General features: G+C 48.5%; 1 protein-coding gene across 2 annotated transcripts in view; it reads right to left on the bottom strand.

Annotated features, from left to right (window-relative positions):
- Positions 1 to 977: 977 nt before the first annotated feature.
- LOC137525263 (7-methylguanosine phosphate-specific 5'-nucleotidase A-like) overlaps positions 978 to 23,068 on the bottom strand; it is a 606,367-nt gene continuing 584,276 nt past the window's right edge. Inside the window, exons 17-18 of one of the 2 annotated variants that reach the window (XM_068246300.1) lie at positions 14,879 to 14,993; positions 978 to 1,050 (exon numbers count right to left, since the gene is read on the bottom strand). In XM_068246300.1, the coding sequence (XP_068102401.1) occupies positions 14,901 to 14,993 (93 nt within the window). In that variant the 3' untranslated portion in view covers positions 978 to 1,050; positions 14,879 to 14,900. Of the gene's footprint in view, positions 1,051 to 11,356; positions 14,994 to 23,068 lie in introns of those variants that run through there. The other variant, XM_068246299.1, reaches the window with a different exon arrangement.

Genomic DNA, 23,068 nt, shown 5'->3' with positions numbered 1-23,068 from the left:
AATATTTTTATCCATAGACCCTGAACAAGCATGCAGCAGATCTGGTCACGTCTGACAATGGCCTCAATTCATAAGTATGTTCGGTAAAAAAAATCTGGGCTGGAAAATACTGTATTCGGTATTTTAGACCTTTGTGTGCTAATTCATAAAGATTTTCACAGCTGCCTTTGAAGTTTGGTAAATTACTGCAGCCCATTGAGCGGTACAGCAGAAGTGTGGCAATATCTCTTTTGTTACAAGCTGTAATTACGGCTCCCTGCACAGATGACTCAATGCAAAGTGCAGGGAGCCATCTGTGCAGGAATACCCTACCAGAGCGGTCAGTAACTTGTTAAGACCTCACCAACTGTGTTGTCAGAAAACTGTCAAATGTCAATTCATAAATTCAACAAGCGGTAAGCCAGACGATAATTGCCATGTGTTGGAGGTACCTACAGCCAAGTGGGTAATTTTCCTCACTGCTCGGTAATGTCAGTTTTTCATGCGGTAACAGCCTTTACGAATTGAAAGTCTGCTGTTTTCAGCCTTACCGCATGCAGTAATGCTTTGAGTTGAGGCCAATATTGTCAAACACCTGACTAGCTGTATGCTCGTTTCTGGTGTGTTCCAGACACTACTGCAACCAAATAGATCAGCAGGGCTGCCAGGAAACTGGTGGTGTGTAAAAGCAGGGGTGCTCGGATACTCCTTTTTAAACTCTGAATTAATCCTGATAGCTAGAAATCCGGAGAGGATCGGATAGCCGAATTCAAACCGTTCTGGAGTCCGAATAGATCCAGATATCCGAACCCATTATCCGGGTTAATCCTGGTATCTAGATTGAAAACCGGAAGTGGCCTTTGCATTGCTTCCAAAACTTCTGTTATAGTAAATGATGCATGAAGCATCTTTTTTTTAAGAAAAACTGTAATTGTTTGCTGGGAGATATAATACATAAAAAACCAACCTGTAAATGAACATCGGACTGGTTCCAGACAGCGGTTGTGCAGCCCACATTGTGTCCAAAGTCCAACGCACAAATGGTACATCCGTTTTCAGCTCAGACATTGACTTAAAAAGACATAAGACTTAAAAAAATTAAACCTTTTTCTTTCAATAAAATTCAGCTTTTGTAGTGGCGTAATAGCTGGTGGCAGTGGCGGCAGAAGATATAGTTCTGTCTGGACCCTGGTGGTGGGTACCACAGACAGGAGCTGCAGGAGGAGTAGGTAGATGCACCCTGGTGGTGGGAGCAGCACAGGCAGGAGGAGGAGTGTAACATGTGGTAGGCAGCATAGATAGTCCACCATGGCACCTAGTGTTGGTACCACGGCTGTAAAAAAAAAAAATAATAATAATTATGAACCAGGCTTATTAGTCAAGACTGAGCCAGGAGGTTGTTGTGGTAAAGGGTGATAAGGTAGTGATACCCAGCCACTTCATGTCCCCCTCTTGCCAACAGGGGCCAGGCACTCACCAACCACCCAAGCCAGTTTGATTTCGAGAAATGTCAGTCTTTCCACAGACTGGGGGAACAGAAGAGAGTGCTTCTCCATCACCACACCACCGGCCGCACTGAAGCACCTCTCTGAAGGCACGCTGGAAGGTGGGCAGAACAGCACTTCCAGGACGTACTGCGCCAGCTCGCTCCAGATATCCAGGCACTTGACACAGTACTCCAAGGGGTCCACAGGGGTGTCTGTCAAGCCCGCTGTAGGACTCCATGTAATCTGCCATCATCCGGGTCAGGCGCTGGTTCGGGCTTTGAGAGCCATATGCTGCTGAAGGACCCTCCTATGTTGGCAGCTGCACCGGCATTGTGTAGAGCGCCTTAGTCAGAGACAGCAGGTTTGTTGGGTGCCTGCTGCTGTGCTGGCTGGACTGTGACAGCAGGGGGGGGTGGCAGTCTGGGGGAAGGCTTCCTCCAAGTGCCGAACCAGGGACCGCTGCAAGTCCCTCATTCGGTGCACAGGGTCTCCTCCTACAGGCAGGAACTGATGCAGCTTCCCCTTCAGCCGTGGGTCCATTATCATGGTGATCCACATGTCCTCCCGATCACGCATCTGCTTGACCCTTGGGTCCTTGTGCAGGCACTGCAGCATGTGCGCTCCCATGGGAAGAGGGATGCCATCTCTGCTGACACATCATCATCACGCCCAGAGCCTGTCGTCCTCCATCTGACCCCTGAGCCTCCTCCTGCTCTCTCCACCCTCGCACCACTGCAGCTGCACTTGGCTGTGCCCCTCATCTTCAAGGTCAGGGACCTCCAAGTCCACCTCCTCCTGATGCACAGAGGTGGACTGTGCAGACACAAAGGTGGGCTGTGCAGCTGGCTGCAGCTCCTGCTGGATCAAGGCTGTCTCTCCCACTTCCAGCAGAGCATAGAGGGCCTTGTCCAGTATGCACACCATGGTCACCCACTCACACACCGACGCATGGTCCCAGCTGACCATGTTGGTGGCCTCCAGGAAGGGTGCCAGCACGAAGCACACCTGCATTTTTCCCCACTCGGCACTGAGGATGATGTTCGGGAGGTGGGTGGTGCCGGTCCCAGACAAGGTTGTGTCCGTGGTGGCTCTGGCCAGGTATTGGTTGACAGCCTGCCTCTGTTCAACCAGACGTTCCAACATGGCCAGGGTGGAATTCCAGCGTGTTAGAAAGTCTATGATCAGATGGTGCTGTGGCAAGTTCAGCTCTTTTTGCACGCCTTCCAGGGATGCTGAGGCACCACCCGAGTGGTGGAAATGACCCACCGGTTTCCTTGCCGCTTTCAAAAGTGTGTCCATCCCCTGGTAGGTACGCAGAAATTTCTGCACCACCAGGTTCAGGATGTGGGCCAGACAGGGGATGTGGATGAGGTTTCCCCGGAGAATGGTGGCAACCAGGTTGGCTCCATTTTCGGACACCAACTCTCCAACTTTCAGGCCTCTGGGGGTCAGCCAACTCCTCTCCTGCTCCCTCTGGTAGCGAAGCACGATGGCTGCTTTGAGATTGTACTTCCCCAGGCTGACCATCTTCCGCAGCGCTTGGCAGTGGCGGGCTTTCACGCTGCTGCTGAGGCGGGGATGTTTGGCGGTGGGTTTGCTGGAGGGGGGAACTGGATCAGAAGAACCTGCTGCACTTACCCTGACCCTGCTGCGGGGTGGCACCACCCACTGGATTGTTGCTGTGCTTTATGCTGCTGTCCCCTCCTCACCCACCTTTACCAAACTGACCCAATGCACGGTGAAAGAGAGGTAGCGGCCTGTCCCAAACCAGCTGCTCCAGGAGTCCATGGTCACATGGTCCTGCTTACCCACCGCATGATCCAGCCCACGCTCCACATTGGCCATAGCGAAGCGGTGCAGTGCTGGGGTGGCCGTGCATGAAAAGTAGTGCCGGCTGGGTATTGGCCAATCCGGCGCTGCGCACTGCAGGAGCACACGCCTCTGACTCCCCTCCTGCACAAACGAGTACGGGAGGAGCTGGGAGGACATGGATCGTGCAAGTAAGCTGTGGTGCCATAGTTGGAGGGATTACAACCTCTGCTCAGCTTCACATGGCACATATTACAAGTGAAAAACTGGCTGTCCACTGAGGGCAGCTAACGAACGCCTAACGCCTATGGGTGTCGGCAGGTCGTAAGTGGTATTACATCCATGTCAGTTTAGGGAGGGTGTCTCCGTGAACAGACTGCGAGCCGCCGATCGCGGCTTGCACGCTTAATGTAAACACGCGGGGAAGAAATCCCCGCTGTTTACATCGTATGGCGCTGCCTCTGATTGGCCGGGGATCGCTGCCACCTGATAGGCTGAAGCCTATCCTATCCGGATATCCGTCCTGCGCAGCCCATAGCCTGCAGCAGAAACACGTATGGGCAGAGAGGGTGGAAATCGCTGCGGAGGGGGGCTTTGAGGAGACCCCCCCCCCCCGCAAATCACAGGCAGCCGGCGGCGATCAGACCCCCCCCAGCAGGACATCCCCCTAGTGGGGAAAAAAGGGGGGAAGTCTGATCGCCATGCTGCAAACCTGATCTGTGCTGTGGGCTGGAGAGCCCACGCTGCACAAATCAGGCCTGGTCCTTAAGGGCCCGTTCACACTTAGAACCGCAGAACGCCGGCGATTACCGCCGGCGTTTTGCGGTAGTGATTTTCCCGCGATTAGCGCGGAAAAATCACTGGACACTGCGGCGGTTTTGGAGCGATCGCGATTCACGATCGCTAATCACGGAATGCTCGTCGCCGGCAAACCGCTGCATGCAGCGCGGTTGCGGTTATCGCTAACCGTGGCAGTGAGAACACTGCCACTCGCTACATTGTGTAGCGGTTCAGCGGTTCTTGCAGAACCGCTAGCGGTTTGCCGTGAGCGGGAATCGCTCGATTCCCGCTCAGGTGAGAACGGGCCCTTAGTGGTTAAACTGCCAGATTGGGTATAAAAATGTTCCCTTACGCCCTGAATGGGATGCTGCTGCTGCTTTTCTCCCTAGGGTGGTTTGGGCCTGGGGTTGAGTGGTGCAGCTGGTGGTAGTGGCAGAAGATGAAACAGCAGGCTGTGGGTCCTGCATTCCACGCCTATTGCTGCTCCTGCCGATGTCTGCGATGCTGATCCTCTGTGCCAGACCCACCAACTCATCATCCTCCTCCTCAGAGCTAACATCCCCCTCCTGTGGATGATAGTCACAGTCCTTGATCTCTTTATCATCATCATACTCCCCCCCCCCCCTCCTCAAACAACTGCTAGGATGATGTGTCCCCCCCAAACTCCTCTTCTGCTGATACATGAGGCAAGGTACCCCCCCCCCCCCAACAACCACCGTCACCATCTGTGACTCCTCCAAATACCCCATTGTGCCCAGAATATCCTCCTCAAACTCTCGTAACAGCCCTGATTGCGCTTGTGGTACCTGGAGTAAAGAGCGCACTGACTGAGGGTAGGCTGCCTGCTGGGGTGGACATGACTGGTGAGGAGTCCCCAGGCACTGCTGGGCTGCTGCTGATCCTGCGAACAGGAGTGGAGGTCTCAGTTGTAGATGTAGAGCTGGTGGTGGCCTGCTCATCCATCCTCAGCTGCATCACAGGCTTGGCGTCTTTCTCCTCCAATTTGCACCGCTGACCCTGCTGAAAAATGGCCGCTACAAGCTGCTGCGCCTGAGCAGCATGACTCCCCCTAACAGCTGGGCGCCCAGTGAGTCCACGGCCAGTGGCTAGCGGCGGAATGGACACTGACACGGCAGAACTGCTGACTGTGGCAGCAATGCTGCTCCCTCTCTTCTTGGCCTTGCTGCCCTTCCCCTGGCTGCCAGTGCCTGCAGACATAGTACAAGTTATGTGTGATGATGTCACCAGATGGATGTGGGGTACTTGTACTTTATTGAAAGTGGTGTTGAACTTTAATGACAATCAGCACGGAATGACAGACAGCAGAGTAGAAGACAGTGCACACTAACGGTCTATCTGTCACACTGACACTGCTGCTCAGCACAGCAGCACTGCAGTAATCTGTAATAACACAGTACTACTCTAACAACTAACTAGCACTGCAGTACTGACTACACAATAACACAGTAATCCTATTCCCTAACCTATACTGTAGCTAAGGCTAATAGCAGGCCTGGCCTGTGTGCACAGCACACACACAGGACCTCTAGCAACTGCTGCAGCACAGAATCTGACTGACTGTCACACACACTAACTAAAATCAAAATACAAGTTAGCTAACTAAAAAACAATAAGAGTGGTATAGTACAGGTGTTTATGTGCACAAATGCTAGGTTTTATCACAGTATAAAGCACTTGCTTAGCCAAACAGCACTGGAAATGTCTCTCAGTGAGCAGTCACAAGCAAGGACGAGATTCCTCAACATGGCTGCCACTTTATATACAGGAGGGGCTGGCCAGGGTTCCCCTCTGTGATTGGTTGCTAGGGCTTCTGCTGGGAGCTCTCTGATTGGCTCAGTGACGCCAGGTACGTCATCTCCGTGGTTACGCTACCTAGATTCGGATATCCGAGCCAGATGTCCGAATTCCTATTTGGATACCGCTGTGAATCCGGATACTGCATTCCGGATTTGGCCCGCTATCTGGAATACGAGGTCGGATTGCTGAAAAAGTTTGGATAATCCGGGTAGTTCGGGTATCCAGATTCTGGATGAGCACCACTGTTGTCGATGTATTCGGTTGTGGCCCAGGTAGACAGTAAGCCAGGGCACAGGCTGATGTAGTATGGTGGGGCACAGGTAGACATCATGCCAGGGCACAGGCTGATGTAGTATGTTGGGGCACAGGTAGACATCATGCCAGGGTACAGTGTGATGTAGTATGTTGGGGTACATGTAGGTAGACTATATGCCAGGGCACAGGCTGATGTAGTATGTTGGGGCACAGGTAGACATCATGCCAGGGTACAGTGTGATGTAGTATGTTGGGGTACATGTAGGTAGACTATATGCCAGGGCTCAGGCTGATGTAGTATGGTGGGGCACAGGTAGACATCATGCCAGGGTACAGTGTGATGTAGTATGTTGGGGTACATGTAGGTAGACTATATGCCAGGGCACAGGCTGATGTAGTATGTTGGGGCACAGGTAGACATCATGCCAGGGTACAGTGTGATGTAGTATGTTGGGGTACATGTAGGTAGACTATATGCCAGGGCTCAGGCTGATGTAGTATGTTGGGGTACATGTAGGTAGACTATATGCCAGGGCACAGGGTGATGTAGTATGTTGGGGTACATGTAGGTAGACTATATGCCAGGGCTCAGGCTGATGTAGTATGGTGGGGCACAGGTAGACATCATGCCAGGGTACAGTGTTATGTAGTATGTTGGGGTACATGTAGGTAGACTATATGCCAGGGCTCAGGCTGATGTAGTATGTTGGGGCACAGGTAGACATCATGCCAGGGTACAGTGTGATGTAGTATGTTGGGGTACATGTAGGTAGACTATATGCCAGGGCTCAGGCTGATGTAGTATGTTGGGGCACAGGTAGACATCATGCCAGGGTACAGTGTGATGTAGTATGTTGGGGTACATGTAGGTAGACAGTAAGCCAGGGCACAGGCTGATGTAGTATGTTGGGGCACAGGTAGACATCATGCCAGGGTACAGTGTGATGTAGTATGTTGGGGTACATGTAGGTAGACAGTAAGCCAGGGCACAGGCTGATGTAGTATGTTGGGGCACAGGTAGACATCATGCCAGGGTACAGTGTGATGTAGTATGTTGGGGTACATGTAGGTAGACAGTAAGCCAGGGCACAGGCTGATGTAGTATGGTGGGGCACAGGTAGACATCATGCCAGGGTACAGTGTGATGTAGTATGTTGGGGTACATGTAGGTAGACTATATGCCAGGGCACAGGCTGATGTAGTATGGTGGGGCACAGGTAGACATGCCAGGGTACAGTGTGATGTAGTATGTTGGGGTACATGTAGGTAGACTATATGCCAGGGCTCAGGCTGTTGTAGTATGGTGGGGCACAGGTAGACATCATGCCAGGGTACAGTGTGATGTAGTATGTTGGGGTACATGTAGGTAGACTATATGCCAGGGCACAGGCTGATGTAGTATGTTGGGGCACAGGTAGACATCATGCCAGGGTACAGTGTGATGTAGTATGTTGGGGTACATGTAGGTAGACTATATGCCAGGGCTCAGGCTGATGTAGTATGTTGGGGCACAGGTAGACATCATGCCAGGGTACAGTGTGATGTAGTATGTTGGGGTACATGTAGGTAGACAGTAAGCCAGGGCACAGGCTGATGTAGTATGTTGGGGCACAGGTAGACATCATGCCAGGGTACAGTGTGATGTAGTATGTTGGGGTACATGTAGGTAGACTATATGCCAGGGCTCAGGCTGATGTAGTATGGTGGGGCACAGGTAGACATCATGCCAGGGCTCAGGCTGTTGTAGTATGTTGGGGCACAGGTAGACATCATGCCAGGGCTCAGGCTGATGTAGTATGTTGGGGTACATGTAGGTAGACTATATGCCAGGGCTCAGGCTGATGTAGTATGGTGGGGCACAGGTAGACAGTATTCCAGGGCACAGGGTGATTTTGCCCTCTACCAGCATAACCAGTTTCAAGAGCCTGTCTGGTTCCTAAAAGAAAAGGCCTCCAACCCGAGCTTCATTTTTTGGGGTGTGGTATCTTCACTTCTGGGGGTGGTAGTGACCCCAAACTTGGAGTGCCTGTGAGTCAATATGCCCTCTACCTGCGTACCAAGTTTCAAGAGCCTGGCTGGTTCCTTACAGAAACAGCCTCCAACACTATCACTTCCTCATAGACTTACATGGAAAGCATCAAAGCATAATTTTCTTCTTTGTTTCCCCTATAACCCCAACCCTACCCGGCTGGCTGCAGGGCAAGCTGGCCCAAATCTGTTAAGCTTCCATGCACCCACACCTGGGTTAATTTCTAAAACCTCCACTCACTCCAGGATCCAGTGGCGCTCTGCAAGCTTGCAACGTGGGTCCTGCCAGCAAACAGGGGAGAGCACCACTGGATTCTGGAGTGCCATGGGGTGTTAAAAAAATTAACCCTGGTGTAAGTGGGGGGTGGAGGGTTAAGAGATTTGGGCCAGCTTGCCCCGCAGCCAGCCAGGCAGGTATAGGGTTGGGGTTAGGGTTACAGGGGAAACAAAGTGGAAAACAATGCTTTGATGCTTTCCATGTAAGTCTATGAGGAAGGGATAGGGTTGGATGCTGTTTCTGTTAGGAACCAGCCAGGCTCTTGAAACTTGGTATGTAGGTAGAGGGCATATTGACTCACATGCACTTCAAGTTTGGGGTCTCTAGCAACCCCCCAGAAGTGCAGATAAACCCCCCCCCCCCCCAAGAAGAAAAAAATGAAGCTACGGTTGGAGGCCTTTTCTTCTAGGAACCAGACAGGCTCTTGAAACTGGGTATGCAGGTAGAGGGCATATTGACCTACATGCACAACACATTTGGGGTCACTATCACTCCAAGAACTGGAGATACTGTACCCCAGAAATGGAACTTAGGGTTAGAGGCCTTTTCTGTTGAACCTAGCAGTGGAATCAGTCAGCAGGAGGTACATGCAGCAGCAAGAGGAGTAGTGTGTGACAGCAGCAGTATTACAGTATGGCACCTAGCGGTGGTGCCGTAGCAAAAATAATAAGAACCAGGCCTAATTTAATTTGCAGGGGGTTGTACTGTTGATGGTTGGTCGGCCATAGCACTATTCCCAGCCACCTCATGTCCTCTCACCGACAGCAGGGGCTAGGAAATCACCTTTAACCCAAGCCTGGTTCATCTTGAGGAAGGTGAGTCCACAGACTGTGTGGACAGACCAGGGCGATTCTCTGTGACCATGCCAACGGCCGCACTAAAGCATCTCTTTAGACAGCACGCTAGAAGGGGGCAGGACAAGACTTCCAGGGTGTACTGCGTGAGCTCCCTCCAGATCTCCAGCCTCTTGACCAGTACTCCATGGAGTCAATGGGGGCCTTGGTGTCAAGCCCGCTGAAGGACCCCATGTAGTCTGCCACCATGTGGGTCATACACTGGTGCTGATTAGAGGCGGATGCTGCTGCTGAAGGCACCTCCTCTCTAGGTAGTTCTACTATGTAGAGTTGCCTAGTCAGACACAGCAGATCTCCTGGGCACCTGCTGCTCCGGGCTGCAGGCACTGGCTGCTGTGTTGGCTAGACAGGGGCAGGGGGGTTGGAAGGTTTTATCCAGTCTGCAAACAAGGGCCCCCTGCAACTCCCTTGTTTGATGCTCTGGGTCTCTGCGCTGCATGAACTGACCCAGCTTGTCCTTCAGTCATGGGTCCAGGATTCCCGCATCTGGGTCACCCTGGGGTCTCTGTGCAGACTCCGCAGCATGTGCACAGCCATGAGGAAGAGGTGTGCCACAGCAGACACATCATAGTCATCACCACCCTCTGAGACAACACGCCTGTCCTCCTCCTGTTGTTCCCGTTGTCGTTGTCCCTTATATGCCCTCTCCACCCTCGCACCACTGCAGCTGCACTCTGCATTTCCCCTTCAACATCCAAGCCAGGAACCTCCAACTCTTCCTCCAACAAGTGCAACTCCTCCTCCTGAGAGAGGTGGACTGCGCAGCTGAGTGCTGATCCAGCTAAGTCAGGGCTGCCTCTCCCTCTACCAGCAGATCGAAAATTGCCCTGTCCAGCAGGCAAACAATGGGCACCCATTCACAGAGGGATGTCCGTTCCCAGCTCACCATGTTGGTTCCCTGCAGGAAGGGAGCCAACACTAGGCACACCTGACGCATCTGCCTTCAACAGGGCCGGATTTCCCATAAGGCACTGTAGGCACGTGCCTACAGGCGCCTTTAAGTGGAAGGGGCGGGCCCCAGCAGGCCCCCCTGGAGAGATACAAGTTGCAGCTTTTGTGCTCCCTTCCCACCGATAAAGATTTCCCCCTACCGCTCTCCTATCCGCCTCAGATGCAGGTGTCCTGTGTTGTGCGCCTTTCTCCTCTGTCCCTCTGATATAAGATGCAGGCAGCAGCGCTCTGTCCCTCCAACGGCTCTGCATTACAGTGACGGCAATCTTCTGCAGTGTGTCTTTAAGGGCCCTTACTTGATGAGGTCATCAAGTCAGGACCCTTTCACTATAGAAGGTCGCCTCCGGTGTATGCAGAGTGCTGCCAGCAGGACAGAGGGTGAGTGCCCTTTCCTGCATCCTGCATCAGAGTTAATGGAGGAGAATGGAGCACAGCACGGGACACCTGCATCTGAGGCAGAGAGGAGCGCTTGCAGAGTTTGGAGTCAGATCTTCACACTCCTGGCTGGTGACCCGTTTTTAAAACTTCCATGAAGGGAGAAAGCAGAGGCTTTGCGGTAAATGCTGAGTCTCCCTGTAGTTGGCTTGCAGAGCAAGTGCGTAAAGTTTCTTGTGCAGAGCACAGAACGGGGATATGGGGATATTTGCATTGGAGGGAGGAACAGGGCACATCACATACCTCAGATAACGGAGAGCACTAGATAAGTCCTTCCTTTGAAGTGAGAATCCTGTCAGAGGAAATATAGGAGAAGAGGTGATTGTGTCTTAACCACTTGAGGACCACAGTCTTTTCGCCTTTTAGGGACCAGAGCCTTTTTTTTCCATTCAGACCACTGCAGCTTTCACGGTTTATTGCTCAGGCATACAACCTACCACCTAAATGAATTTTACTTCTTTTTCTTGTCACTAATACAGCTTTCTTTTGGTGTTATTTGATTGCTGCTGCGATTTTTACTTTTTATTCATCAAAAAAGACATGAATTTTGTCAAAAAAAAATTTTTTTTAACTTTCTGTGATAAAATTTGTCAAAGTAAAATTTCTGTATATTTTTGTCCAAATTTATTGTGCTACATGCCTTTGATAACAAAACAAAACACAAAAACAAAACATTCAGTGTATATTTATTGGTTTGGGTAAAAGTTATAGCGTTTACAAACTATGGTGCAAAAAGTGAATTTTCCCATTTTGAAGCATCTCTGACTTTTCTGAGCACCTGTCATGTTTCATGAGGGGCTAAAATTCCAGGAAAGTATAAATACCCCCAAAAGACCCATTGGAAAGAAGACATCCCAAAGTATTCACTGAGAGGCATGGTGAGTTCATAGAAGATTTTATTTTTTGTCACAAGTTAGTGGAAAATGACACTTTGTGAAAAAAAACAAACAATAAAAATCAATTTCTGCTAACTTGTGATCTTCATCAATGACGCGTAGTACAGAAGCCATCATTAGAGGAGCGACAGAGAGGAGACCAGGTCTGCATTCCCAGAGAGCGGCTGGAGTAAGTATGACTGCCGCTGTGCTGACACCTGGGGGGAGTGGACACACCAGCGGGGGAAGGAAGCACACATATGCGGGGAGGGGAAATTGGGCAAGCTGACCGTACAGGGAGCCAGGCAGTGATCTTGGCGGCCACTCTGATACACACATGCCGCTGCCACACTAATTACACAGGGAAGGAAAGCGGACCATACAGGGAGCTAATGCAGGGAATCCCCAACGTGGCGGCAGGTCGCGGTTCGTATCTGCGGGCGTTGGTAAGTCGGGGATTCCCTGCATTTGCCGTATAAGACGCAGGGACTTTTTCTCCCCATTTTGGGGGGAGAAAAAGTGTGTCTTATACGTCGGAAAATACGGTATTTCATGTCTGATTAGCTTCTCATTATTCTCATCAGTGTCAGATATTTCAGCACTGACAAGCTGATATTTGCAGGTCAAACCATTTCCCACACTCAGCATTTCAATATGTCTTCTCACCAGTGTCAAATATTTCAGCACCGACAAGCTGATATTTGCAGGTCAAACCATTTCCCATACTCAGCATTTCAATATGTCTTCTCACTAGTGTCAAATATTTCAGCGCTGACAAGCTTATATTTGCAGGTCAAAACATTTCCCACACTCAGCATTTCCATGTCTTCTCACTAGTGTCAAATATTTTAGCGCTGACAAGCTGATATTTGCAGGTCAAACCATTTCCCACACTCAGCATTTACATGTCTTCTCACCAGTGTGATATATGATTCAGCACTGACAAGCTGATATTTTCAGGTCAAACCATTTCCCACACTCAGCATTTCAATACGTTTTCTCACCAGTGTCAAATATTTCAGCACTGACACGCTGATATTTGCAGGTCAAACCATTTCCCACACTCAGCATTTCAATATGTCTTCTCACCAGTGTTAAATATTTCAGCACTGACAAGCCGATATTTGCAGGTCAAACCATTTCCCACACTCAGCATTTCAATATGTCTTCTCACCAGTGTCAAATATTTCAGCACTGACAAGCTGATATTTGCAGGTTAAAACATTTCCCACACTCAGCATTTCCATGTCTTCTCACCAGTGTCAAATATTTCAGCACTGACAAGCTGATATTTGCAGGTCAAACCATTTCCCACACTCAGCATTTCAATACGTCTTCTCACCAGTGTCAAATATTTCAGCACTGACAAGCTGATATTTGCAGGTCAAACCATTTCCAACACTCAGCATTTCAATACGTCTTCTCCACAGTGTCAAATATTTCAGCACTGACAAGCTGATATTTGCAGGTCAAAAACATTTCCAACACTCAGCATTTCAATATGTCTTCTCAGTTCTCACCAGTGTCAAATATTTCAGCACTGACAAGCTGATATTTGCAGGTCAAACCATTTCCCACACTCAGCATTTCAATACGTCTTCTCCACAGTGTCAAATATTTCAGCACTGACAAGCTGATATTTGCAGGTCAAAACATTTCCCACACTCAGCATTTCAACATGTCTTCTCACCAGTGTCAAATATTTCAGCACTGACAAGCTGATATTTGCAGGTCAAAACATTTCCAACACTCAGCATTTCAATACGTCTTCTCACCAGTGTCAAATATTTCAGCACTGACAAGCTGATATTTGCAGGTCAAACCATTTCCCACACTCAGCATTTCAATATGTCTTCTCACTAGTGTCAAATATTTCAGCGCTGACAAGCTGATATTTGCATGTCAAACCATTTCCCACACTCAGCATTTCCATGTCTTCTCACCAGTGTGATATATGATTCAGCACTGACAAGCTGATATTTGCAGGTCAAACCATTTCCCACACTCAGCATTTCAATATGTCTTCTCAGTTCTCACCAGTGTCAAATATTTCAGCGCTGACAAGCTGATATTTGCAGGTGAAACCATTTCCCACACTCAGCATTTCAATATGTCTTCTCACCAGTGTCAAATATTTCAGCACTGACAAGGTGATATTTGCAGGTCAAACCATTTCCCACACTCAGCATTTCAACATGTCTTCTCACCAGTGTCAAATATTTCAGCACTGACAAGCTGATATTTGCAGGTCAAAACATTTCCAACACTCAGCATTTCAATATGTCTTCTCAGTTCTCACCAGTGTCAAATATTTCAGCACTGACAAGCTGATATTTGCAGGTCAAACCATTTCCCACACTCAGCATTTCAACATGTCTTCTCACCAGTGTCAAATATTTCAGCACTGACAAGCTGATATTTGCAGGTCAAAACATTTCCAACACTCAGCATTTCAATACGTCTTCTCACCAGTGTCAAATATTTCAGCACTGACAAGCTGATATTTGCAGGTCAAACCATTTCCCACACTCAGCATTTCAATGTCTTCTCAGTTCTCACCAGTGTCAAATATTTCAGCACTGACAAGCCGATATTTGCAGGTCAAACCATTTCCCACACTCAGCATTTCAACATGTCTTCTCACCAGTGTCAAATATTTCAGCACTGACAAGCTGATATTTGCAGGTCAAACCATTTCCCACACTCAGCATTTCAATATGTCTTCTCACCAGTGTCAAATATTTCAGCACTGACAAGCTGATATTTGCAGGTCAAACCATTTCCCACACTCAGCATTTCAATATGTCTTCTCACCAGATATTTGCAGGTCAAACCATTTCCCACACTCAGCATTTCAATACGTCTTCTCACCAGTGTCAAATATTTCAGCACAAGCTGATTTTTGCAGGTTAAACCATTTCACAATTAGCATATTAATATGCTTCTTACCAGTGTCAGATATTTCATGTCTGAACAGCTGATTATTGCAGGTCATCTTCTCACCAGTGTCAGCTATTTCAGCTCTTACTAGCTGATTTTTGGAGGGTAAAACATTCCTGACACTTTGGCATATCAAAGGGCTCTATTCACAAAGGGCAGTTTGGTAAAATAATTTTGGTCGGTAAAGGCCCTCATTTGGTATTTTACACTTTTTTTTTCCAAATTCAGTAAAGATTTTCCGCATGAGGCAGAAGTTTGGTAATTGACTAATCAAACACGCTTCAATTCTCTAAGCCCTGCTCGGTAAGTGTCACGTACCAGCTGTGGAGCAGGTCAGCGGTGGGGCAGGGAGCTGCGTGTATGTGTAATAAGTATCATCTGGTTGTTTACCTCACATGCAACCTTCAAATCTTCACTGACTGAAAATGTGCTTGTTTTCTTCAGTAACGTTCAGGGCTGTGGAGTCGGAGCAGATTTGGGTACCTGGAGTCCTAATACATTTAAACTGTAATTAAAAGAGAAAAACCTGATATGATGTTCTATTTCTCAGATAACAAGTCATCATAAATAATTCATCATAAATAAATATATACAGTGATAGCAGTGCTTAGTCCACAAAAATGAAATAAAGCAATCAAAAATCAAGTTACTTGTCCTGCTGCAATAAAGCAGTCACCATATTTATAAAATGGGATATACACCTATCTGATTGTGACAATATATTTGTATACACAGTAATCTTTTATGCATATTAAAAGAACCCTGAGCTCTGAATAAAAATGAAATTTGGACTTACCTGAGGCTCCCTCCAGCCCCCTGTAGCCTGGGAGGTCCCCCAGCGTCCTCCTGGTCCCGGTAACCTGGCAACTTCAGCTGAAGTCACCCCAACGTGTCTCATCATGCTGGTGGGCATAAGAGACCTGCGCATGCACGGTTCTCTAAGACTGAACCTCGCAGGACTCTTACGCCAGCTGACGTGATGGTGCGCAACGTGCGTGGCGAGAAGCACAGGCAACTTCAGTCGAAGTCACCAGATTACCAGAGCCAGGGGACCAGGAGAATGCCGGGAGACCACACGGATTACGGGGGGCTGGAGGAAGTCCCAGGTAAGTCCAAATTTCATTTTTATTCAGAGCTCAGGGTCCTTTTAAATAACTTGTATGCTGTAAGAATAAAGCCCGATGTGTAGTTGTGTCACTAGTAGGGATGGTCAATGAGATGCAAATAATTCTGTGTTGCTGCAGGTTTATGCAAATTTTGTAGCCCATACGCATTTACGCATTTCTAGCGTTTCTGGTATGTGTGCGCCCAGCCTCACACTTAGGCCTTGTTCACATTATAAATTGCCAACGGAATCACAATCGCTGAGCGCTTTTGTGAGAGCTTTTGTAAGTGCTTTCCTCAGCGCTTTCGGGGCGATTTGCGCTTTTATAAGCGCTTTTCAATGCGCTTTTTTTTTTTTTTACTTCCTGACAGGCATGGGATTTCGAGTGAAAAAGCCACTTCAAATCAAAATTGTAATGAAGCTTGATTAAGGCAGGTGTGAGCATGGAAGACGAGGGGTTACTTACCCAGAAGTCCGTCGGGCTCCTATGCCGCTATGCGCATCACTCTAGAGTTGTCGCGAGCCTCCGATTTTGGTTCGCGAAACTCGAACCCGAACACATGCAAACTTTTGAACCGCCATAGACTTCAATGGGCAGGCAAACGTTCAAAACTACAAACATTAATTGTAGCCATTAAAGTGATGGAAAAGATGTTTCAAGGGGTCGAACACCTGGAGGGGGCATGGCGAAGTGGGATATACGCCAAAAGTCCCGGGGAAAAATCCGGATTTTACGCACAGCAGGGTTTAAGCGCAGAAATCACATTTTATTGCTATATTGGAGGCCTAAAGTGCTTTAAAACATCTTGCATATGTAGTGTAATTAGTGTACTGCTTCATACTGACAGACTAAACTCACTGTGTAACGCACCGCAAACAGCTATTTGTGTAGTGACGGCCATGCTGGACTGGTGGACACCATGGCGAGAGTGCAGGCAATTGGCGGTTTTCAGGCCCATATGGTCGGGCTGAGGTAGCTGAATGACAGAACAACAGTAACTGAGTGTACAGCTGATCGAATTTGGTCTGTCCACAATGAAGCAACGACCTCCCAACGTCCTGGCAATCTTGGGAGTTGATGGCACATGCCTTCTGAACACTGTACTTTGGTCCAGGGCCACACAAAATCACGCCACCTTGACCTCAAACAGACCTGCCGGGTGGCCTGCCTCTGGTTCTGGCTCTGCCTCTTGTTTTGTCCATATTGGGGGGGATGAAGTGAAATGTATGCACTGACTTGACTAATACAATGTGCAGTTACACAGGTGCAGTGAAAAGGTGACTGCTGGTACAACAATGTGTGGTTACACAGGTGCAGTGAAAAGGTTGTAGTGACTGCTGGTACAACAATGTGCGGTTACACAGGTGCAGTAAAAGGTATGCAATGACTGCTGGTAGAACAATGTGCAGTCACGCAGGTGCAGTGAAAATGGATGCATTGACTGCTGGTATATAATACAATGTGCAAATACACAGGGGCAGTTAACAGGTATGTACAGACTGGTATAACAATGTGTATAACAATTCTATAACTGGTATAACAATGTGCAGTCACAAAAGACAGGTGCAGTAAAAGGTATTCAGTGACTGTTGGTAGAAAAATGTGTAGCTGTCACACAGGTGCAGTAAAAGGTATTCAGTGACTGCTGGTAGAACAATCTGTAGCTGTCACACAGGTGCAGTAAAAGGTATGTAGTGACTGCTGGTAGAACAATGTGTAGCTGTCACACAGGTGCAGTAAAAGGTATTCAGTGACTGCTGGTAGAACAATGTGTAGCTGTCACACAGGTGCAGTAAAAGGTATGCAGTGACTGCTGGTAGAACAATGTGTAGCTGTCACACAGGTGCAGTAAAAGGTATTCAGTGACTGCTGGTAGAACAATGCGCAGTCACACAGGTGCAGTAAAAGGTATGTAGTGACTGCTGGTAGAACAATATGTAGCTGTCACACAGGTGCAGTAAAAGGTATGTAGTGACTGCTGGTAGAACAATGTGTAGCTGTCACACAGGTGCAGTAAAAGGTATGCAGTGACTGTTGGTAGAACAATGTGCAGTCACACAGGTGCAGTAAAAGGTATGCAGTGACTGTTGGTAGAACAATGTGCAGTCACGCAGGTGCAGTGAAAATGGATGCATTGACTGCTGGTATATAATACAATGTGCAAATACACAGGGGCAGTTAACAGGTATGTACAGACTGGTATAACAATGTGTATAACAATTATATAACTGGTATAACAATGTACAGTCACAAAAGACAGGTGCAGTAAAAGGTATTCAGTGACTGTTGGTAGAACAATGTGTAGCTGTCACACAGGTGCAGTAAAAGGTATTCAGTGACTGCTGGTAGAACAATGTGTAGCTGTCACACAGGTGCAGTAAAAGGTATGTAGTGACTGCTGGTAGAACAATGTGTAGCTGTCACACAGGTGCAGTAAAAGGTATGCAGTGACTGCTGGTAGAACAATGTGTAGTTGTCACACAGGTGCAGTAAAATGTATTCAGTGACTGCTGGTAGAACAATGCGCAGTCACACAGGTGCAGTAAAAGGTATGTAGTGACTGCTGATAGAACAATTTGTAGCTGTCACACAGGTGCAGTAAAAGGTATGTAGTGACTGCTGGTAGAACAATGTGTAGCTGTCACACAGGTGCAGTAAAAGGTATGCAGTGACTGCTGGTAGAACAATGTGCAGTCACGCAGGTGCAGTGAAAATGGATGCACTGACTGCTGGTATATAATACAATGTGCAAATACACAGGGGCAGTTAACAGGTATGTACAGACTGGTATAACAATGTGTATAACAATTATATAACTGGTATAACAATGTACAGTCACAAAAGACAGCTGCAGTAAAAGGTATTCAGTGACTGTTGGTAGAACAATGTGTAGCTGTCACACAGGTGCAGTAAAAGGTATTCAGTGACTGCTGGTAGAACAATGTGTAGCTGTCACACAGGTGCAGTAAAAGGTATGTAGTGACTGCTGGAAGAACAATGTGTAGCTGTCACACAGGTGCAGTAAAAGGTATTCAGTGACTGCTGGTAGAACAATGTGTAGCTGTCACACAGGTGCAGTAAAAGGTATGCAGTGACTGCTGGTAGAACAATGTGTAGCTGCCACACAGGTGCAGTAAAAGGTATTCAGTGACTGCTGGTAGAACAATGTGCAGTCACACAGGTGCAGTAAAAGGTATGTAGTGACTGCTGGTAGAACAATGTGTAGCTGTCACACAGGTGCAGTAAAAGGTATGTAGTGACTGCTGGTAGAACAATGTGTAGCTGTCACACAGGTGCAGTAAAAGGTATGCAGTGACTGTTGGTAGAACAATGTGCAGTCACACAGGTGCAGTAAAAGGTATGCAGTGACTGCTGGTAGAACAATGTGCAGTCACGCAGGTGCAGTGAAAATGGATGCACTGACTGCTGGTATATAATACAATGTGCAAATACACAGGGGCAGTTAACAGGTATGTACAGACTGGTATAACAATGTGTATAACAATTATATAACTGGTATAACAATGTGCAGTCACAAAAGACAGGTGCAGTAAAAGGTATTCAGTGACTGCTGGTAGAACAATGTGTAGCTGTCACACAGGTGCAGTAAAAGGTATTCAGTGACTGCTGGTAGAACAATATGTAGCTGTCACACAGGTGCAGTAAAAGGTATTCAGTGACTGCTGGTAGAACAATGTGTAGCTGTCACACAGGTGCAGTAAAAGGTATGTAGTGACTGGTATTACACAATACAATGTGCAGCTGTCACACACGCAGGTCCAGTGCCAGGTATACACTGAATGTGCTGGACCTGGCACTGTATAGCAATTAGCAAGGGCCAGCTGCAACACACAGGGCTGTATAATGCCGTGTCAGTGGCAAACAAAGAAGAGAAAAAACATTTCACAAGAACATTAGCTCTGAAAAGAGCTCTTTGCGTGGTGCTTTTCAGCAACAAATATCAGCAGGAGCAAGCTACAAGAGCCTAACTAAGCTTTCCCTATCTCTGCAGCAGGTTCCTCTCCCTTCTCTCACTACAGCAGCAGACAGAGTGAGATGATGGCCGATGCAGCCACCTTATATAGGGGGGGGGGGGGGGGGGGGCTACAAGAGGGAATGCTGCCTGATTGGCTGCCATGTGTCTGCTGACTGTGATGTAGAGTGGAGGGTCAAAGTTTAGCCCAATGATGTAGTATAGGGGCGGGTCGAACTCACACAACGTTCACATTCGATCGCGAACCAGCGATGTTCACGCAAATAAGTTTGCGTGCGACCCGTCCTGGACAACTCTAGTTCTATGTAAATGTGACATATTTATATTTTGTGAGTGGTGGAGAAAGTCTCCTAAGCTGTCCATACCCTTAACCTGAAGCTACTGCCAATGACCTCTACAGATGGCCCATCAATGCCTGGGAAGCAGGAAATCTGGGCCCCAGAGGTCAAACGTACACTATATGAAGGTCCTGGAGTGACCTAGCAAGTCCAGACCTAAATCTAATAGAAAATCTGTGGAGCGAGATGAAGGTTCAAGTTGCCAAACATCTGCCTCAAAACCTTACTGACCTGGAGAGGACCAGCAGCTCTGCCCCATTCTCTCCCAGCTGCGCATTCTTCTGTCCCAGCTGCGCCACTTTCTCTTCCAGCTCCGCCCCATTCTCCACACAGTGCGCCCTTTTCTCTCCAGCGGCCCCCTTTTCTCTCTTAGCTCCGCCTCTTTATCTCCCAGCTCTGCCTTCTTCACTCCCAGCTCCGACCCTTCTCTCCCAGCTGTGCCTTCTTATGTCTCAGCTGTGCACTCTCTCTCTCTCTTAGCTCCGCCTCTTTATCTCCCAGCTCCCTCTTTATCTTCCAGCTCCACCCCCTTCTGTTCCAGCTGCGCCTTCCTTTGTCCTAGCTGCGCCTCTTTCTCGCCCAGCTGTGCCTTCTTCTATCCCAGCTGCTCCCCTTTCTCTTCCAGCTCTGCCCCATTCTCCACACGGTGCGCCGCCTTCTCTCCAGCTGCACCCCTTTCTCTCTTAGCTCCACCTCATTATCTCCCAGCTCCACCACCTTCTCTCCCAGCTGCGCCTTCTTCTGTCCCAGCTGCGGTCCTTTCTCTTCCAGTTCCGCCCCATTCTCATCACAGTGCACCTTCTTCTGCCCCAGTTCCACCCCCTTTCTCTTTTAGCTCCACCTCTGTATATCCCAGCTCCACCCCTTTCTCTCCCAGATGCGCCTTCTTCTGTCCCAGCTGTGTCCCTGTCTCTTCCAGCTCCGCCCCATTCTCCACACGGTGTGCCTTCTTCTCTCCAAGCTGCACCCCTTTATCTCTTGGAGAGAAGAAGGCGCAGCTCGGAGAGAAGTGGGGCGGAGCTGGGAGATCAGGGGGTGGAGCTGGGAGATAAAGAGGCGGAGCTAAGAGAGAAAGGGGCACAGCTAAGAGAGAAAGGGGTGCAGCTAAGAGAGAAAGGGGCACAGCTAAGAGACAAAGGGGTGCAGCTAAGAGAGAAAGAAGCATGGGCTTCCGCAGAAAATGTCTCGGGGGGGGGGGGGGGGGGGGGAGTGAAAGCACCAAAAATTGGGGTTAAGTTGTGCGGCGCGCATAGCGTGGTGAAAAATGGGTGTGGTCACGGGTGGAGACAAATTTACATAAACTTAGCAATGGTGGGACATTAGATTAGGACAGTGGTGGCGAACCTTTTGGAGGCCGAGTGCCCAAACTTCAACCCAAAAGTCACTTATCTATCACAAAGTGCCAAGATGGATTTAAATCAATAACCAATAATCAATAATTCTCATAAAACAGATATAAAAACACAGATGGTGAGCACAAATGAATTAGCACTGTATTTTTAAACCAAATCTTCAATTCAACGTCAGCAGTGTTCTATAGGACAAGGACTGTGTGTAAATCCGTGCATGTAAAAACACTGTGCTCTTTTCCCAAGAACAATCCTGTACTTGCTTAGAGGTAAGAAAACAGGTCACCCCTGGTGGTTTTACAAGTTATTGCAGTCTCTGTCCACTAAATAGCAGGTGCCTGTAGGGATGTAGGCCTCCCTGTGCCACCAATCATCACAACACACACACACACTTCCATATGTAAAGAATTGCTGCCAGATCATAGGTATTGCACATCAATGTAAAAGAGGTAAAAAAACAACAACTTATAAACCCCTCAGAGCAATTGTAAGGGCTGCCCACAGTGCATTTTCCTGCACCAGTGCTGGGAGTCCTCTCTGCTGCCATTTGTAACATTCCCACTCCTGTGCAAACCTCACCATTTGCTTATCAGGAGCATGGGCACCCCGCTTTCCTCACACGTACCAAAACATACAGATAAGTTAATCGGATTAGCCATAAAATTGGCCCTAGACCAGAAGTGGGCAAACTTTGATTGGGCCGCATTCTAGAGGAAGCAACAGTTTCTGTCTTCCTCCCTCTGGAGAAAGTGTGCGCTGGAAGAGATTTGATGGTAACTCACCCGATCACACTTTCCAGCGGCAATATACATGGTGACTATGGCATCATGTGACATGTTATTTCCCACAATGCAACAAGGTTCCCACAGTGTGATGTCACTACCTCAGTGCTGTGAGGAACTGACATCATTTGTGGGAGGGGTTTCACCACAAAATCAGCCATACAGCGCCTCCTGATGATCCATTTGAGAAAAGGAATAGGTTTCTCATGGGAAAGGGGGTATCAGCTACTGATTGAGATGAAGTTCAATTCTTGGTTAGGGCCCATTCACACTTGAGAGTTTCGCCAGCGACTAATGCAAATCGCCAAGCGCAAACATGTAGCCTGCACCATTTTCAGGCGATTTCCCGGCGATCGCGTTTCAGTGCTATAGAAGCGCTAAACGCGATCACAGAAAAATTGCTGCAGTGTCCAGTGATTTTTCTGCATTAAAAATCACTCCCGCAAAACGCAGGCGGTAATCGCCGGCAGTTTGCGCTTTTAAGTGTGAAGGGACCCTTACGGTTTCTCTTTAAAGGACACATCCAGGCTAATCAAATAAACAAAAATCAACTTACCTCGGGCTTCCTCCAGCCCCTGGCAGCCGTACTGTGCCCTCGCCGCAGCTCCGCTCCCCACTGGTGGCCTGGGCTCCTCTCCGGTCTCAGAGGCCTAGCTGCACTCCATCGTGCGTCTCATGTAGTCGCGCTGACGTCATCTGAACTGTACAGTGCAACACAATCCGGATGACGTCAGTGCAATTCCATGAGCCGGACATTGGTGCGCAGGTAGATGCCGACCTCGCCCCGGAGGAGATCGGGAGCCACCGGAGCTGCGGCGAGGACACTGGACAGCTGCAAGGGGCTGGAGGAAGCTGATTTCTCTTTATTTTTTTGCCTGGACCTTCCCTTTAAGGCCTCATTCACATTGCGTTCCGCTCACGTTAGCGTTGGGCTTTTTTTTGGTGCAATTTTTCTTTTTTGATTCCCGGCGCTTGGGTGGGCGTTGCGTTTTTGTGAAAAGTGCTTTTCTA

Source organism: Hyperolius riggenbachi, chromosome 7 (assembly GCF_040937935.1).
Source record: "Hyperolius riggenbachi isolate aHypRig1 chromosome 7, aHypRig1.pri, whole genome shotgun sequence".
Classification (NCBI taxonomy): domain Eukaryota; kingdom Metazoa; phylum Chordata; class Amphibia; order Anura; family Hyperoliidae; genus Hyperolius; species Hyperolius riggenbachi.
This window is presented reverse-complemented; position numbering and strand designations above follow the sequence as displayed.